This window comes from Kryptolebias marmoratus, linkage group LG20 (genome assembly GCF_001649575.2).
Source record: "Kryptolebias marmoratus isolate JLee-2015 linkage group LG20, ASM164957v2, whole genome shotgun sequence".
In the NCBI taxonomy this organism is placed as follows: Eukaryota; Metazoa; Chordata; class Actinopteri; order Cyprinodontiformes; family Rivulidae; genus Kryptolebias; species Kryptolebias marmoratus.
The window spans coordinates 24224406-24244783 of record NC_051449.1 but is presented as its reverse complement, the minus strand read 5'-3'; the positions used below and the strand labels follow the sequence as shown (position 1 = coordinate 24244783).

Sequence of the window (20378 nt, the reverse complement as noted above, 5' to 3'; positions counted from 1 at the left end):
TTTTCAGAAATCATGGACGTTGTGTCCTCCGGGCCAAAGAGGAAAAGGACTGTCTGAATTGTTATCAGCACAAAGTTCAAAAGCCAGCATCTCTGATGGTATGGGGGTTGTTGGTGCCCATGGCATGGGTAACTTGCACATCTGGGAAGGCACCATTAATGCTGAAAGGTACATACAGCTGAAAAAGACAGCTTTCTGTCTTTTTCAGGGAAGTCTCTGCTTAATTCAGCAAGACAATGCCAAGCTGCATTCTACACGTTACAACATCGTGGCTTCGTAGTAAAAGAGTGCAGGTACTAGACTGGCCTGCCTGCAGTCCAGATCTGTCTCCCATTGAAAATGTGTGGCTCATTATGAAGGGCAAAATATAACGACAGAGACTCTGGACTGTTGAGCAACTCAAGTTGTACATCAAGCAAGAATGGGAAAGAATTTCACCTACAAAGCTTCAACAATAATAACTGAATATCAACTGAATAAAGGTTTAAAATGATTTGCAAATCATTGAATTTTGTTTTACACAATGTCCCAACTTCATTGGAATTGGTGTTGTAGTTTTAACCATCTCAGCCCAGTGAGACACTGATGTAAGTGTGAGTCTGGCATTTGGCCAAGCTGTGGCCCACATTTGGTCCTCCTATAGATAACAAGTTGAATCATTGCCTTGGAGCCAAATTTCATTTGGTGTTTGGGGTTTAACCCTTGGATTTAAGTATGTTGAAAAATTTACAAGTTAGAGTTTAGTAGCTTAAAGAAAAAAAGTCTAAATCCTCTTAAAACTGACAGGTATAAGGACTGTTCTGACACGGAAAGCCAGTTAAAAAAAGTTCAAGTCCTCCAAACAGCCAGAAAGACTAAGGCTTAAAACCACATTTGGGGTGTTCCTACACCAGTGGTAGAGGGACAATCTTCCAATCAAAATGTCAGGGCTTCTATGCCCAATTTCTCCATGGGTCAAAGGGTCCTCAGATTAGAACTCATAGGTGCTGAACTCATAGGTGTATGCATGGAGAAGAAATACAAATATATAATAGAAAGTGCCTATGATTGTTTGTAAAAATTGCTTTCTCAAACCTTGTTCAGATTAGAAAGGTGCTGTCAGTGTAGTCCAGGTAAAAGTAAGCAAAATATTTAGAAAACATTTTAGACTTGGGTAGGGTATGTATTAATACTTTGGGCTAGCCTAGAAATGATAAAATGAGTCAAATTTCAAGTGAACAAGAACAATACATTTTCATTTAAATAAGCTCCTGCTTCTGTATGAACAGAAGCAGGAGCAATATTAACAGCCCCTAATAGCTAATCCTTTGGCTAACAGGCAATTTTCCACTTGAGACATGAGAATGTGTGGACAACCCTTCATAGTGACACTCTTTAATGGGACATGAACAGCTTTTGCTATCATTGATTTGCAGCCATCAGTCAGCCATGGAAATAATTTGCTCCTTGTTTGATGTTTGGGAAGAAAGACAACACTCCAGTAGGTTGCGCATCATGTTTTTAATGGAGACTTTCTCTGACAGATGTTAGTACCAGTGGTGTAGTACAGGGTATACAGAAAATACCCATTTATTTTTTACTGGGAACCAAATAAACTAACTATGAAATCCCCTATCATCATATCAGCTTCAGAAGAGGTGCTGATTTCACAATTATGTGCATCTGGCAGCTGAGTGAGACAAAAATAATATGCATTTTGACTGTATACTAGTTCACTCAAAATGCATATTATGTGTATTGCTTAGTCCATCTTCCTGTTAAAACGAGGTACTTTGTTAATAGACCATTTCAAGGAAACACTTTGTGGCCCATGTTTAGTTCATAACGATGCTTAATCACTAAAGTCAAGTTGAAGTAATAATAATGTTCAAAGATTTCAGGTGAAATTTTAGGTAAAACAATGTGGCAGTATTTCTGCAGTTTGGGATCTGCCAAGTGGTCTCATTCAAGAAGAATGCACATAAGGCGAAGCACCCAGAAGTCATCCAGTAGATGTCTAAACCACCTCAGCTGACTCTTTTTATTGAGATGAAGCAGTGATTCTTCTCTGAGCTCTTCCTGACGAATGGAGCTCCTTACCCCATCTCTGAAGCTGGGTTCATGTTGTGCAAATTTCATGTCTTAGACAAAATATTTTATTGTGAAAAAAAATTGGAAGAAAAGCTTTGGTCATAACCTTGAATTGGCAGCTTATAGTTGTTTGGTGCAACAGGCTTGTCGACAGCTGATTCAGCACTATCATAATCAGGGATGACCGACAAAAGATATCAAGCATATCAGAACTTTTCTGGTAACATTGTGCAGTGTGACTTCTGCAGCAACAAATGTCTTTTTCAGTGGTATATTTTTCCTCCTCCTCCTCTCTTTCTTTTTAGTGTACAAATATAATAATTAGAATTTCAACGTCAGTGCTTAATTTTCTTTTATTGTTAAATTGATATCACTGTCAGATCTTTGTGACAGACATGATTCTCCTGCGGCAAAAAGGCCAGCATCTAACTAAATTTTGTATGATACAGTTTGACACTGGTTACTATCAAGATTTTAGAATCTCAAACGCACAGTGTGGCATGTACCAGTTGTTTATAACAACTAAAAAAAAAACCAAGCATAATGTTGACTCTTGCCACTCAACAGAGGAAGCTCATTTCAGCTGCTTGGATCCAAGAGCTCTCTCTTTCATCATGATCCGTACTTCATGACCATAGGTGAGGTTTAGAATGAAGATGGACTAGTAAATCACGAGCTTTGCCTTTCTGTGGCCTCAGATTTAGAGCTGACTCTTATTCGAGCCGAATCCCACTCAGCTGTGGACCACCCCAGTGCATGCTGCAAGCCAAGGTCTGAAGACGCCAACAGAACAACATCATCTGCAAAAAAACAAAGACAAGACCCTGATGTTCTCAAACCAGATAGCTCCCCATCCATGACTGCACCTCAAGATACTGTTCATGAACACCACAATCGGGATCAGAGACAAGAGCAGCCCTGGTGGAGTCCAACCTGCACCAGGAACAAGCTTGACTTTGTGCAGAGGATGTGGTGGACACAGCTCTAGTTAAACAGGGACCGGAGTAAAAATCTGGCCAAGATCTTTATTCTTGGAAAGACCTTAAAACAATAAAACAGCAGAAATGAGTATACCTGCTTCTCTAAGCCCCACTACACCACTGGTTTGCTTGCTATAGTAGATGATGACATCTTATAGATTTCACTAATTGATCAACCATTTAGGGAAAGAACAGTGAAAGAAAGGACTTGACAAATTTGAACAGCTGAAAAGATCAGAAATGTGGGTGATAATTAGAGGACTGAAACAAGGCTACACTTTATTCAATTGTCTGTGTTTGTCAAGACAAAATGTTTTCAATGGGAAAAGCCTGAAACTTGTTTCACTTTATGAACAATTATAATGCATTTTGCTCTTGTTCCTGTTGCTCAAGCAAACTAACAGACTTTATCAGTTTTACTGTCCAAAGACAAAAACAAATATTTGCAGAACCCTTGTTGCCAGACTCAGAATTTTATTTACACTTGTCTAAGTTGTATTTGTTTCTATTTTGTTCACCTTGTTCTCAACATTAGAGTCCTTTTCTTGATCTCTTCATGTTTTATTTTGTATGGGTTGAACCTGTTCAATTTTTTTTCCACCCATTCATTCTTAAGTCTTCACATTTGGACACATTCTCATATTAACACCAAGATCACAGTCTCCAACTTGTTCTACAGATTTTTAGACTGTCTGTAGTTTATAATAACACTAGTCTCTAGAAGTGTTCATCTTAAACATGTGAGACTTTTTGTATCTCTCTTGCTTGTTTGATGCTATAAAGCCATTTAATGACCCTTGCATTTCGCTCCACAGCAGAGATACCATATGGCACACGCTCCCCTGCTTCCTCCTCTTCATCTTCCCCCTCATCTCCCTCTGATATTCCATCATTAGAAGATCGCCGTGACTGGTCACAGTCAGAGGAGATCATAGAAGCTGATCGAAAGTTCAAGCTAACAATGTCGGAGTTAGCCCGCGCAAAGTTCTCTGGACCAACTGCCTCCAACTCTTCTGGGTCGAGGCCACAGTAGTTAAAAAAGCGTTCCACATCAGCTCCAGCACGGGCATACCGGTCCGACAGGTCCGACTTAGATCTATGTAATGAGGAGCGGCGAACCCCGATGGAACTGTGGTCAAGCTCAAGGTTTGAATCAGCAGAGGGGTTTGGAGGCTCCCCAAAATCACAAGGTAATGATTGGGGAGTGGTGTTGTCACAGGGTGAAGAAGACAAAGCTGGATGAGGACGTGGCAGGGACAAGGACAGTGCAGGAGGAGGAAGTGAGGCAGGGTTGGGTTTTGGAGGGATGGGTGGAGCTGATGAGCTACTGGACCGAGCTGTACGGAGTGGTTTACCGTTACACAGTCGTAGAAGGTCAGACGAGGAGTGGGAGGTGAGGAGAGGCGGTAGTGGGGAATGAGATCGCTCAACGAATCCTTTTTCACATCCTCTTTCACCCTGGAGTCGCCTACTAAGGTTGAGGTTACCTCCCTGTTGTGGACTGCGACGCCCCCCGCTGTTCATTGGGAGGACCTTCAGAGAATGGGAGAAGGATCTAAGGGAGTGTGAGGTGCTGGGACTTAGAGCTGAGTCTGCTGGTTGCTCATTGAGTGTCATTGTAGATCGGTAGGTTAAGGGGATCCTAGAAAAAAAAACATATTTATGGAATGTACTACAAAGATATCACAGAAAAATAAACTGCAGACATCAGCATTAATAAATATGGGCCACATTAATGAATGAATACAGTAAAACCTATAATTATAAACACATTTAACACTTAACTTGTCCTTTAACTTTATGACAACAACTGTTCCTAAGGGGGAATCCAACACCATACATAACTTCTGAAAGACAATATTTATTAAATGGGACCTAGTATGCAAAAATCATTTCTTGCATGTTTTTGTACTTCCATTTGGGTATCTACTGCTTCTAGAAACAGACCAAGCACAACCCCCCAAAAAAAACACCCAGACATTTTTTTAGCAATAAATGTTTTCTGGTGTCTGCAAAATTACCTGTTTCAAAGATCTTGGGATTGTTGCGTCACAACCCCTGTTACCTAGCAACCCCAAGCCGAGCCCAACCCCTCACCTAGCAACCCAAGTAGAACTCCACCCGCTTCATTACAAGAAGACCATCACGTTTGTTCTGCTGGTTTTACTGCTGAACAATGTCTGTTGGAAAAGGAAAATGTTCTGTTGTCAGTTGCAATATAGAACGTGTCTGCAGCTGTCCCGACCAGCTCCCAGTCGGGTTTCGGACCGCTGATTGCTGCTGTCTGACTTGACAAATGTCAGTTCAGGCCCACTGATTGCTGCTATACGGACCCGCTACAAGTTGGGTTTCAGATCCACTATTGCCACTCTCCTACTTGACAAATGTCAGTTTGGAACCACTAAGTGCCCCTGTCCCAAAGCCAGAATCCTCAGAGTTTGAAATAATAACGATATAAATGTGTGTTTTTATGTTTTTTAATGTGGTGCGTTAGTGGGGTGTCAGGTGTTGGGGGGGAGTGTGGCAAACAGCACCTTATTTGCAGAATAGTGATGTAGCCCTAAAACCACTCATTCTGAAATGAGCTCAAAACAGGCAGAACTGATCAGGTGAAATCTCAATATCTGAGAATGATTTTGTGTATTAAATTTAATGAACATGTTTTGTATAGCCCACAGACATGTCCTGACATGTTCAAGGAAGCATAATAGGTCCCCTTTAATATTTTTGTCCACCATAAACTAGTCAATCTTTTAAAGCTATCTCAGCCTGAAATATAACTATTTCAGGCCCAAATCTAGTTGCCGGCAATGCCGTTTCTAGCTGCAGTCGGCTGGAAACAGACATTTGCAGGTGGAAATGTCTGTATATCTGATCATTTGGTGTTAATGGCTGTAGTGCATTGCATAAACAAATTGAACAAGAACTTCAAAATATCTTTAAGATTTATAAGGATCGGTCATGTTTATTGAGAACAACAAAATATAAAAGTAACATGAACAGAAATAAATGTGTGGTTGATTATTCCCCTCAGGCCCTCTGGAAGGTTAAACAAAAACCTTTTATAATACAAATGGTACTTGGCCCTCCAAATGCCAAATTTTACTCTGGTCATGGATTACTGCCCACCCTATGCCACTCCTCTCTCCCTGGGCAACTTCAGAGTACGAAAGAAGTAAAGTGAAGTGAAGTGAAATTTATTTATATAGCACTTTTCAGCAACAAGGTGATTGAAAAGAGTCCAGCTCCTCTTCAGGAGTTGGGTTGTAGAGCCCAAGCTGTGTGCAGAGGTTAGCTCAACTATACCTAGCTGGTATCGCTCAACCTCATACACAAGATCCGGCACCTTACCCACCAGTGAGGTGACATTCCATGTCCCTAGAGCTAGTTTATGGCACTGGGAATAGACATGGCAAGGAACCCTCCCTTGCCTGCCACCCAGCTCACATGGCACCTGACCTTGACAGTCCCCCTTGCAGGTGGTGGGCCCATGTGGAGGTGGCATCCTGTGTCTTTTTTGGTCTTGGCCTGGCTGAGCCCTAGGAGCTAATGCTTGACCACCAGGTGCTCGCTGGCACCCCCCCCCCCCCCCCNCCCCCCCCAGTTTCTCTATTTCTGGGTGAGGTACATTAATGCTAGGGGGATTGAATGTGATTCGCAAACTTCGACCACGGGTCACTGATGAGCTTGTAAAGTTGCCTAAGGATCCATTTAATAAGAAACGGCTGCTGATGTGTCTCAGAATTGACAAACAATAAAGCTAAGCTTTAAAACAAGAATTTTTTTTTCACCCATGCTGCCCACACAGGCTGGAGGTCTTTTACATGGATGAACACAATGAACTCAGTTCAATGTCTTATTTAGGGCCCTATGAAAGTGGTTTTGTTCTTGTTGAAATTCAGTTTTGTTTTTTCCAAAATTTAGTTTTTCTCTGATTATGATTTTGAAACTATCCAAACCAACCTTATCCTAAGTGAAAACAGAATTTCCCCTAAACCCAATAACTGGTTGTGCCACCTTAGCAGTGTTTGCAATAACTGGCAATGAGTCTTTCACATGAGTGTTAAGAACTGTGCTTTTGATCATTGTCCTTCTGCAGAACTAATATAAGCTAAAGCTTAAGGTCACAAACTAATGGCTGGACATTCTCCTTCGGGTTTTTCTGCTAGAGAGTAATATTCATAGTTCCATCAATTATGGCAAGTTGTCTATGTCCTGAAGCATAAAAGCAGCCCCAGACCATCACACTAACACCACCATGTTTGACTGTGTGATGTTCTTGTTCTGAAATGCAGTATTAGCTTTATACCAAATATACGGAGACACACACCTCCCACAAAAAGGTCCATCTTTGTCAGTTAACAGAATATTTTCCCAGTGGTCTTTGGGATCATTTAGATTTTCTTTTGGTAAATGTGAGATGAGCCAATGCGTTTGCTTTGCTCAGCAGAGGTTTTGGCCTTGAAACTCTCCCATAGAGGCCAATTTGGCTGTTCAGGTCCTTCTTATTTTTGAATCATGAACCCTGACCTTAACTGAGGCAAGTAATTTCTTGATTCTATAGGTCTGACAGAAATCAGACTTGGGCGTAGAAGTAAAATTGAACTCAGTTTTTAAAAAAAAAAGTTAATTCTTGATTTAACAAGATGGGCAATTACTTTTAGAGCCAGGATGGTTTGGATAGCGTTTTCCCTTAATAAAATCATCATTTAAAAACAGAATTTTGTATTTATTCAAGTTAACTTTGTCTGATGTTAATATTTGTTTGATAATCTGAAACATTTAAGTGACAAAGAAGCTAAAACAGAAGAAATCTGTAAAGGGACAAATATTTTTTCACAGAATGCTATATAATATATTAAACATGTTGGTTTACCCAGATGGCGTCCAGCTTCTGGCCAGTCCTCCTGATGACTTCATCAATACAGCACTCTTAGCTCCACTTGATAATCCTTCAGACCCTGCCCCCGGTGATGATGACGAATTTAGCAGATTTTTTAAGATCTCCAGGTTTAGATTCTCTCGTTTGCTACTGCCACTGCTTGTTGCACATGTGTCTGACTTGGCATTATTATTGGATGCCTTGAAAGGTATTCTGCCTCCATTTCCTACTCCTCCAATCCCAGGGCTTCTCTTAGACAGAAGAGCATGACCAACAGCAGGTTTGGCCAGCACAGGTGGTTTGACTGGCTCTTGTTTGGCATTGATGACCTCCTGGCTCTTGACATACTTGGCCTTGTCAGCTTCTAGTCTCTCAACTGCACTGAGACGCTTTGGGTTAGGGTCCACCTGAAAAACAGATTAAAAATCATAATTTATCTTTGTACCTGTATTGACTTCATTCTTATCTCTGTATAACACAAATTCCAACAAGTGTGATGTTGTGTAAAATGTAAATAAAAACAGAATACGGTGATGTGCAAATTTCAAAAACCCATATTTTATTCACAATGGAACAGTAAATACATCAAATGTTTTTAAAAAAAACTGCACCATTTTTGGGAAAACATACAGTAATATGGAATTTGATTGCAGCAACACATCTCAAAAATGTTGGGACATGGCCATGTTTTCCACTGCGAAGCATCCTATCCTATTTTAACAACAGTCTGGAAATGCTGTAAATGTCTAGGAACTGAGGAGACCAGTTGCTGGACATTTTAGAGGGGAATGTTGTCCCATTCTTGTCTGATGTAAGATTCTAGCTGTTCAACAGTCTTGGGTCTTCTTTGCTGGATTGTTTAACTCGTGATATATTAAATGTTTTTAATTAGTGAGAGGTCTGGACTGCAGACAGGCAGTTCAGCACTCAGACTCTTTTACTACAAAGCCATGCTGCTGTGATGGATACAATATGTGGTTTACAATTGTCTTGCTGAAATATCCAAGACCTTTTCTGAAAAAGACATTGTCTGGATTGTTCTGTATACTGTTCTGCATTAATGGTGTCTTTCTAGATTCATAAGCTGCCCATGACACATGCAGTAATGCAGCCCCATCCCAAGGGCTTTTGAACTGTGTACTGATAACAGGCTGGATGGTCCCTCTGTTCTTTAGTACAGAGGACATGGCATTTGTAGTTTCAAAAAAGAATTTCAAATTTAGATTTGTCTGAAAATAGAAAAGTTTCCCACTTTGCCCCAGATAAGATAGTGGCATTTCTGGATGGTGTTCACACATGGCCTCTCTTTTGCATGACAGAGCTTTAACCTGTATTTGTGGATGACATAATGAACTGTATTTACATTCAATGATTTGTGGACGTTTTCCTGAGCCCATGCAGTGATGATATATTAGAACCAGACCTGTTTTTAATGCAGTGCCACCCGAGCGCCTGCAAATCATGAACTTCCAATACTGACTTTCATGGAAATCTTTTCATATTATGAACTGCAGATGACAAGATATTAGAAGTCTTCCCAATTGTCCATTGAGGAACATTATTCTGAAATTGTTCCACTATTTTTAGACAGTTTTTCACAAACTGTTGAACCTCTGCCCATCTTTACTTCTTGAAGATTCAGTCTCTCTAAAATGCTCTTTTTGTACCCAGTTCTTTTACTGACCTGTTGCCAATTGATGTAATTAGTTGGAAAATCCTCCTCCAGCTGTTTTTTGGTTGTACCATTTACTTATAGTCTGTTGTTGTCTCTGTCTCAACTTTTCTGAGATATGTTGCTGCTGTCAAAATCAAAATTATAAAAATTTTCCTAAAAATTGTATAATTTATTAGTTTCAACATTTGATATTTTTATTATGTTCCATTGTGAATAAAATGGATTTATTCTTTTTTCATTTACATTTTACACATTATGTATTATGGTTGTAGTGTCATCTTTTGAAGGTATTTTTTAACTAAACCAAATTTGTAAACATCTGATAGCAGTAAAGCTTGGATTAGCAGTGTTTGAAAATATTTTAACTCTGAAGAACCCTGAATATCACCTGGAGATAGTTAGGACAGTTGCTGATAATGATGTCAACATCCCATTCTAGCTTCTTATAACTATGTATTACTTCTGAGTGTAAAACTCTGAGTTCTAAAAAATTTTGTTGAGAAACAAGTCACAGAAACAATATTTGCCTGAGATGATATTGAATGATGCAGCCTACCAAGACAGAATATACCTTTGCATTCTTTATTAAGGTCTATTCTGCACTTACATCCTTAAAAGTTGGAGTACAATGCAACTTTTACACAATGAGCATGCTCAGTAAGACAGCAGCAGGGATTCTCGTTACCTGTCTCCTGAAATACTCAGGGCCCTTGTTGAGGATGCGAAGGGGTACAGTGGAACTGAAAGGAGTTGTGGGGCCAGTGGCCTTGCTATCTGGGAGAGCAGGAGCCAATGTCTCTGTCGGCATGGCAACGAAGTGACTGTGGTGGCCGGCCGTTGTGACAATTAGTGCAGGGTGGACGGTAGAGGGTGGGGGCACTGGAGAACCCCCAAAGCATGAAGACACAAGGTAGAAATGAAAAAATCTCAATAAAGATGAAGTCTGTGGCCCTCCTTATTGCTTGTGTGATGATGGGATGGTGGGGGGACTTGTCAGCTTCTGCATTGCCTGAATGGACTGATCTTGTTTTGCTTACAGCCACTGAGAGATAATGAGATTCACCTGACCTAATCAAGAAAAATAAAAAGAAACAGCAGAGGATGCTAGGAAAAGAAAGCCCCACTGCTTCTCCATATGCAGTTCAACTCTTCCTCCTTCACCAGATCTGAGTCGGGCAAAAATAGAGAGAAATAAACAGCCAATGAGTTTAAAGCTAGGTTGTCACATCATGCAGCCATCAGCAATAACAAAAATACCTTCAGTTCACCAACATTATGGACCATAATATGTCTGCAGGCATGAGTGATTACAAAACACACTCATTTGAAAATCTCTTAATAATTAAGAACCATAAACATGCAAGTTTTTAATCACTTATGTTTTAAGCAACTACTGTATGTTTAGCATAGTAATAAGAATTATTAAAACAATATAATGACATCAAACTTCAGGAAGACTTGGACAGCAGTCATCTAATGCATATTTACATGCCTTTAATATGTGGCAGAGTAAACAAAAATTGTTTACAAAAATTTGCTAAAATAGTATGGAAAGATTTGTTGATAACCTTAAAGAGACAATTAATCCTAGCACTATAGTCATGTTTAAAAGTGTTTGACCTTAATTAGTATCACAGATGCCTTCAAGCTTTCCATCAGCCTTTCAGTCTATTTAAAGGAAACAAACACCATTCAAGTTGAACTCCAAGGTCAAAGCATGTCACTTTCTAATCACATCTGTCATATTTTGAATCATACAGGACTCCATGAAAGAAGACCCAGGAGGCTCCACTATTAACAGAAAAACACAAATAAGCCAGACAGAATTCCCCAAAATGCACGTTGGCAAGCCCCAAAATTTCTGGGAGATGTTAATGGGACTTATGAGACAATACTGAGGCTTTTTGGCTCCAGTCACATCAGCTCTGTTTACAAAAGAAAAAATTAAGCTTTAAAATAAATAAATACATAATGTGAAACGTAGAGGGGGCTCAGTTTTTTGGGGGGCTGCTTTGCTACATCTGACAAGGGGAACCTGGGATCTGCAATCAGCACAATGAAATTTCAAGACTACGAAGATTTCCTAAAGGGAAACATACTGCCCAGTGTCACAAAACTTAGCCTCAGTCACAGCTCATGGGTCTTCCAACAGAAGAATGACTAGAAAGAGGACAGAAGGACAGAAGGTGATAGTAACTTTGCTACTGTTTTAAGCTCTCGTTAAAAGTGGTACCAGATTAACTTTATAGATCAACAAAGAATACTTGATTTATTCATCTATACTGTTAGTCAGATCTCAACAGCTGAGGCTGAATCTGCTCATTACATAGAAATTTCATCATAACACATCAATAAAGGAGACCATTTAGTATTTTATTGTAAAATTAAATTAAATTTTAAAAAATGAAACAAAACCATAAAATCAACATAACAAAAGTAAAATTAACACTGAACTTTTGGGAAAAATATTCTGAATTACACACCAAGTGAATACTCTGAATTATCTGAACCTGATTTAAATAGTTACATTGAATTAATGATTTAACAAAACAACCAAACAAAAAAACACACTGAAGCAATTAACCCTTTAATGATCTGAAGGAAGACTTGGATTATGTTTAAGATTTACAGATATCTTTTGAACAGGATGTTTGGAATTAGGATACATGTTTAGGGTTTACAAGCTCGAGAATTTGGACAGTAGAATATTTTGATTAATAATTCACTGTGGTGTTTAGGTGAGAAGAATGTTAGTATTTCTGACAGATTTTCAGATTAGTTTGAGGAAGAATCAAATTACAAACTTGCAGCACCTTAAAGTTCATAAACAGAATGACATTGCTTTTTTCACCACAAGATAAGGAGATACCTTACTGGGTCAAAGTCTGTGGTGACTTGTCACTCTGTTTTTGGGTGACTCCAGAAAAGTTGATTGAACCTGTGCAGACCCACAGGAAGGAGGCAGGTTGGAGCAAAAATTTATTGAGGGTCAGTGGTCAGCGTTTTGTCCAAGGTCATCTGAGGTTGCAGTGATGACTTCTGAAGAGTCTGGAGTTTTCAGCTGATATAGTCAGGAGTCAGAGGTGTGACGCACATCAAGAAGTATTCTTTAACTGGACCTATATTTTCTTACCTTTTGGATAGACTTTTCTTTTTACTTTTACTTTATAGAACAAATTTAGGCAAAGCCATTTGAATAAAAACTTGGGTAAGACAAAAATACGACAAGATGAGGGGTGGGAGTTGGAAGCAGCACATGGAGATGAAGATAACGTTGAACTGAGCAACGAGTCATGGTCCCTTCCACTGTTACCAAGAGTGTCGAGAGATTCAAGGTTCTGATGGGGTTAGCAACCCAGAGTGTCTGCACAGATGAGCTTATCTTTCCAGTTTAAAGTTTCTGTCACTAAATTGTTTCTTTTACTAACAAAAGAGAATAAAATTTGTGAAACCCATTTGACTAATTTCTTATTGGATACATGCACACATACACATAAAAACAACGTTAATATTTCACATTCCAAAAGATTTCACAAACAAATAAACAGATTTAATCTCTTCTTTGAAAATCTTAATGAGATTTTCAAAGAAGCATAAAAACAATCTATCTCTATTGATAAGATTTCCTGGGAGGTGTGAAGCCTTGGAATGCAAACAATCTATCCTGCAATACCAATTATTCTGTCATAACAGAACAAACTGTCACAAAAGACAGTAGCTGAAAAGATGTGTCTAGGTCATAGGGCATAAAGCAATGGGTCCTTTCATGCTACATATCCCCCACTTAGGATGTCAGTAATAACACCCAGGTGACCGTAAGAGATTTCAGCTTTATTTCAATTCAAAAATACTTTATTAATCCTAAAGAGAAATTAAATGTTGCAACTAATCATCCTGGTTTTGTTAAAGAGTTCTTATAGATGCTGATGGCTGTGGGCAAGAAGAATCTTTTGTAGCGGTCTGTTTTACAGCGGATCTAAAAAAGCCTCTGACTGAAGACACTATGTTGTTGTACCTGCTGTTGTATATTTGTTGTATTAAATGTGGAGGTGAGTCTAAGCTCTTTCCCCACAAATCCTATAGGCCAGCTGTATGTCTTTGGGCATGATGGTGACCCTCTCAGCGTGGATGACGCACAGATTGGTGTACTCGAAGAGCTATCTCCGAGACCAGGCCCTGGAAGAACAGCTTCCGGATGAGCAGCTCTTCCAGTAGCTCTTGGTAGAGATGGATCTCCCTGGTACCGGGCCTGTAGAGGTGAGGTTTCTTCACTCCGCTGATGGTCAGGCCGCTCTTGTTGGGTGGCTTTAGTAGCGAGCTGTTTTCTGGAAGCTTTACCTCCGGTAGATTTGCAGGTGGTCGGCTTGGTTCTGGCCATGGTGGGGGTTCCTCGAGGTTCCTCTATAGTTGAGGTATTATCTGAGCTTTTGAGATGTTAATCAGCTGCTCCCGGTTGTTAAAAAACCCCAAAAAAACCCACCTTGTAATGGTTTCGCGTCATAACAAAAGTCCAAAAGTAAAAATAGTTCAGTAAAAAATTCTTTCAGCTGCACAGCATCAGATACTACAGGAAATAATCGTCCAAAAAAGATATACCCAGAAAAAAGAAGGAATTAAAGGGAAAAAAGAGGAATTAAAGAGAACAAATGTAACAGAGCTACTCTAACATGAAGCCACCTTGAGTGGCGCAATTCTAAAAGAAGCTTGAAGAACAGAGTTGGTGTCTAATGACACCTCCATATCCACTGAATCAAAATGATCCAAAAAGATGTTTTTTATTGATGTTTAACAATGAAGCAGTTGTGTGCCACCTTTAGAGAAACAGAGAGGAATGAACAACAACAACAAAACAAGATCCAATGTGGAAAGCAAACAGGTGGCAGTTGACATTTTGGTTTTTCAGGAAGGTGTCACAATGAAAGGTATGCAGGCAGTAGGGGCCACCAGCTGAGAATCCCTAATAGATAGTCATGGCTTGAAGCCAGAATGAAGGAAGTCCTGATGTCATCAGAAGGGATACTGAGGAGTGGATCAGCAGAAGAAATGGAAGGTCAAGATGTCATCGAGAGGGAAGAACATCCAGATGGCAGGCAGTTATAGTGTGCAGTACTGGACTGGTTATTTTTGATGCAGTTCAAAGGTTTTAAGTAAAACAGAAAAAGTGAAAAAGAAAGAACTTATAGTAATAAGGTTGTACTATCTGATTTAAATATTTGACTACTGATTGCAATAATAAAAAATTAAAATCAAAGATTTTAAAATGCCATCAAAGGGAAGTGATTCTCCGTTGGTCTAATCACATTTACTTTGCACACTTTGTGTGAAAATTTTATGAGAAACTGATTCTCAGATAAATTTCTAAAATAGATCTTATGAAAGGCTTTGTTATCAACAGTGTATGAGTATTCATTCACAAGAATAACTTCAGAATAAACCTTGCAATCAGTTAATCACCAACATTCAAAATAGATTCCTAAAACAACTTGGACTATGCTCTACAATTTCATCATGAATTGGAGTACAACAAGGTGACATTAGTGTCAGCAGAAAAGTAACTTCATTTCAATCCCCTCTGGAAACCAATGGGTTAGAGGTCTCACCCCAACAGTAACTAGTGGTTAAGTTAATTTTTCATTGTGGTTAGTTTCTGACACTGTCTGGGGCAACTTTAAAAGTTTTCTTATTAAAGCGCTAATAGTTGGCTAGATTTAGGTAGTCCATGTGTAATAGGCTAATTTTAAGAAACCCAAAGGGGACTTTTTATGCTTACTGGACAAGTCAGGATAGGTCTGTGGGCTATACAAAACATGTTCATTACATGAAATACACAAAATCATTGTGAGATACTGAGATTTCACCTGATCAGTTTTGCCTATTTTGAGCTCATTTCAGAATGAGCTGTTTTAATGCTATGTCACTATTCTGCAAATAAGCTGCTGTTGGCCATGCCCCCCAACAACTGACACCCCACTAATGCACCACATTAAAAACAAAAATACTTTCTCAAGGATTAAATGCTGCAGATCTGACACACATTTACATCGTTATTAATTTAAACTCTGAGGATTCTGACTTTGGGACAGGGACACTTAGTGGTTCTGAACCGACATTTGTTGAGTTGGACAGCGGCAATCAGCGGTCCGAAACATGACTGGTAGCAGGTCGGGACAGCAGCAAAATACACACGTTCTATAATGCAGCCGACAACAAAATATTTTCCTTTTCCAGCAGACATTGTTCAGCAGTAAAACCAGGAGAACAAACATGATGGTCTTCCTGTAATGAAGTGGGTGGAGCTCCACTTGGCATGCTCGGTGAGGGGCTGGGCTCAGCTTGGGATAACGGGGATTGTGATGCAACAATCTCAAGATTTTTTAAACAGGTCGTTTTGCAGACACCAGAAAAAAATTATTTATTGCTAAAAAACGTCTGGGTGATTTTCTTTTCTTTTTTTTGCGCTTGGACTGTTTTTAGAAGCAGTAGATATCCAAATGGAAGTGCAAAAACATGCAAAAACATGCAAAAAGTGAATTTTGCATAATAGGTCCACTTTAAGCTTTACCATAATTTGGTAAGTCTATTTATTGGGATGACTAGTTTGTGTGATGATTGTTGCCAGTGAGTTTGGTGAGAGCTTTGTGAAGCTTGATTTGGTTTCTGTGAGCCCAATTGAAAGTTGCTTTTTCTGTTCTTTTTGTGGCTTTGATTTGATACAAAACCACAGAAAGTTTATGGTAATGTGTTCTGATAAAAAAAATCCCTGTTGTCAACTTTTTCAGAATCAGCTGTTGATATCTGACAAACAATGAGAGTGAATGAATCAAGCAATCTAAATATTGTTTATGGATAACTTTGATCTTATGCCCACTTTTAATGAGAGCTTAAAATAGTAGCGAAGTAAGTAATTTTCTTCTTTTCTCTTGCTACATAACCGGTGCTAAAAACTTATCCAAATAATACCAAGGATTCAGTCACAACACAATAAACTTACACAAAGCAGCAGCTATAAAGATAAGTCTATGTCAGAGGTCATAAAAGGACGGGGTTCCTTATTGCTACATGACCCCAAAAACACAGCTAAAAGCATCTAGAATGGCAGAGGAAAAAACATTGGACAAACGATCCTCCATGAGCCCAGATCCTAATCCTATTGAACATGTATGCAAAAATCTGAAAATTGCAGAATGTAGACACAATCAGATAAACCTGAGACAGGTTGAGCGGTTCGCTCAGGAAGAGTGGATCAAACTACTTGTTGTCAAATGTAGACGTCATTGTGAAGAACAGCTTGCTTAGTGGCAGTGATCGCTGCAAAAAGGTGCTGCTACAAAAAACTAAAATTAAAAGGGAACAATCTTTTTTTGTTGCCATTTACATTTGTTAATTATATGATAAAATCGACTGAATCAATTATCAAAGGCAAAGTCAGACTTGTGTAAAATAAGAAATAAACATTAAGGGATGCCAATAAACTTTTTTTCAGGTTCAATTTGTTTCAGAGATAGTTGTGTTTTTTTAATTGTGAAAGGGGATTAATACACTGTACAAAATAATAAAGGGTACACCTAAACAACACAATATAACTACAAGTAAATCAAACTTCTGTAAAATCAAACTGTCCACTTTGGAAGCAACACTGATTGGCAATCAATTTCACATGGTGTTGTGCAAATGGAATAGAAAACAGGTGGAAATTATTGGCAATTTGCAAAACACACTCAATAAAGGAGTGGTTCTGCAGGTGGGGACCACAGACCACTTCTCAGTACCTATGCTTTCTGGCTGATGTTTTGGTCACTTTTGAGTGTTGGTGGTGCTTTCACACTTATGCTAGCATAAGATGAACTCTACAACCCGCACAAGTGGCTCAGGTAGTGCAGTTCATCCAGGATGGCACATCAATGCGAGCTGTGGCAAGAAGGTTTGCCGTGTCTGTCAACGTAGAGTCCAGAGGTGCCAGAGGTGCTGCTAGGAGACAGGCCAGTACACTAAGAGACTTGGAGGAGGCCGTAGGAGGGCAACAACCCAGCAGCAGGACTGCTACCTCCGCCTTTGTGCAAGGAGGAACAAGAGGAGCACTGCCAGAGCCCTGCAAAATGACCTCCAGCAGGCCTGTGTCTGCACAAACGGTTAGAAACCGACTCCACGAGGATGGTATGAGGGCCTGATGTCCACAGATGTGCAGGACGCTTGGTATTTGCCAGAGAACACCAGGATTGGCAAATTCTCCACTGGTGCCCTGTGCTCTTCACAGATGAAAGCAGAGCACACTGAGCACATGTGACAGACGTGACAGAGTCTGGAGACGCCTTGGAGAGCAATCTACTGCCTGTGACATCCTTCAGCATGACCTCTTTGGCAGTGGGTCAGTAATAGTGTGGGGTGGCATTTCTTTGGAGGGCCGCACAGCCCTCCATGTGCTTGCCAGAGGTAGCACGACTGCCATTAGGTACCGAGATGAGACCCCTTGTGAGACCATATGCTGGTGCGGTTGGCCCTGGGTTCCTCCTCATGCAGGACAATGCTAGACCTCATGTGGCTGGAGTGTGTCAGCAGTTCCTGCGAAATGAAGGTATCAAAGCTATGGACTGGCCCGCTCGTTCCCCAGACCTGAATCCAATTGAGCACAGGTCTGGGAGGAGAGCCCTCAGGAGACCATCCGCCACCTCATCAGGAGCATGCCCAGGCATTGTAGGGAGGTCATACAGGCACATGGAGGCCACACACAATACTGAGCCTAATTTTGACGTGTTTTAAGGACTTTACATTAAAGTTGGATCAGCCTGTAGTGTATTTTTCCACTTTAATTTTGTGTGTGACTCCAAATCCAGGCTTCCATTGGTTAATACATTTCTCTTGATGATTTTGTTGTCAGCACATTCAACTTTGTAAAGAATAAAGTATTCAATGAGAATATTTCATTCATTCAGATCTAGGATGGATAGGCACCAGCTCCCCGCAACCCCGGAATGGAGAAGCGGGTAAAGAAAATGGATGGATGGATGGATGGATCTAGGATGTGTTATTTGAGTGTTCCCTTTATTTTTTCGAGCAGTGTACATTTGTCAGTATATAAATTAAACTTCAAATTTTAAGGATTTAAGACAACTATATTTTGAGAAGTGGGGTGTGGATTGGGTCATTTGGTTCCACTTTTCAATGTGCACACAGCAAAGCTGAACCTACAGGAGGAATGGTTTTATTTTGAATAGGAACATGTGTTTGACTCAACACAGAGAGGAAGTAGGCTTTATAAACTGTGATGTCTTTGTGTTAGATTTACTAGAAGGGAGTTTGGGACAGATGTTTTCCTGTGATAAACCCCAAAAGTACTTTTGGGATTTCAATTCCAGTACATATGTATTTTTATGGTCCAGTCTCATTTCTCAGTGTTTTCAAAGTCTAAAAGCATGTTTCCACTTCAGGAACCCTTTTCAGAAACCAGGGTAGTTTTTCTTAACCCTTGTTTGTTTTCATTGTAGAAAGCAGGGCCAAAACAGTGTACCTGGGTAGAATTTTTCCCTTTAGGAAACAGCCCTGGTAGAAAGGTAATACTTTTGAAATTTCAAGATGGTATAACCCAGATTTACAACAATAATTTAGCAGGAAAATGCAGATAAAAGAGTTGAGGCAAGAACTTCTGCGTTGATGTTGCTGCTTTTTAAATCAGCACTAATTACTAAAGATTAACCATTTTTCCATGAAAACAAAATTTACCAGTTTAGAGTTCCTCCCTTGGTTACGCCAAGGTTGACTTCGCTCTTTTGGATCCTTCAAGCTTTTGTTACCGGCTGTTGGAAATGGACTCCTCCTCCATGTCTTCTAAAGGCTGAAGGCTGTCAGAAGATGTCACAGCTATAAAAAAAAAAAAAAAAACACAAGTGACAAAAATTAATAAAACTGCACACAGTCATCATCAGAGTCCATGCCCTTGATGAATGTTGACCCTGGCTGAAGTCATCTCCATCTCCCCATCAACCTTGCAAATTGCAGACTTACACACACACACACACATATATATGTTAGATACAACAGTGAAATTGAGCTATCCAGTCTGGGTCCCTAGGCAAGACCCTTTGAGCTACTGCCTACCTCATACCATGAGAGAGATTAATATGAATCACATGCCGGCTCAGACGTCGCCCGGCCAAACAAACATGGATCTGTTGGAATGCTACTACTCAAGTAACCCTAGTCAGAGAGGCTACATGCAAAGAATGCAGAAAGAATGGTTACTTCGACATCTCCAGTCAACACTGACTGCCAAACAACTAGTAGCTCAGTGTTCCAATATCCACAAACAGCAACTGCTATCACAACTTGAGATTGACGAGGTGCAACACAAACGCTATGGCAAGGGGGAGGAGCCAGGATGCCAGGTTAAAGGGGAGTTAACTCCAACTCCTCACCCAGAGGGTGGGTATGCAGCCCCAATAATGAACGAATCGGAAAGTCTCATTGAAGATGTGAATGCAGCATTGAGAACAATTCCTACCACCACCATAACGGAAACCAATGAGCTGATGTACAACTCAGCATCAGTGATCCTGGAGATGCTTGGTTATAAGAGCAACCATGAGATTCGATACCCACCATGGAAAAGACGGTTAGAGGCTAAAATCAAGGAGGGAAGTGAGCCAACTGTCAGAGATCCAAAGAGGTGCGATGAAAAGACCAGTACCCAAGAAGTACAACCAGATGCCCATGCCTGAAGCACTTGAAACTGCCAAACAAAGACTCCAAGCCTTGGCCAGCCGCCTAAAGAGATACA

General features: G+C 40.0%; 1 protein-coding gene across 3 annotated transcripts in view; it reads right to left on the bottom strand.

Moving 5' to 3' along the window:
• Positions 1-1481: 1481 nt before the first annotated feature.
• fam110b (family with sequence similarity 110 member B) overlaps positions 1482-20378 on the bottom strand; it is a 53448-nt gene continuing 34551 nt past the window's right edge. For all 3 annotated transcript variants that reach the window (XM_017436068.3, XM_037982060.1, XM_025010540.2), the window contains 4 exons: positions 19325-19462; positions 10293-10773; positions 7927-8339; positions 1482-4692 (listed from right to left, as the gene is read on the bottom strand). In XM_017436068.3, coding sequence (XP_017291557.1) covers positions 3783-4692; positions 7927-8339; positions 10293-10415 — 1446 coding nt within the window. In that variant the 5' untranslated portion in view covers positions 10416-10773; positions 19325-19462 and the 3' untranslated portion in view covers positions 1482-3782. The remainder of the gene's footprint in view (positions 4693-7926; positions 8340-10292; positions 10774-19324; positions 19463-20378) is intronic.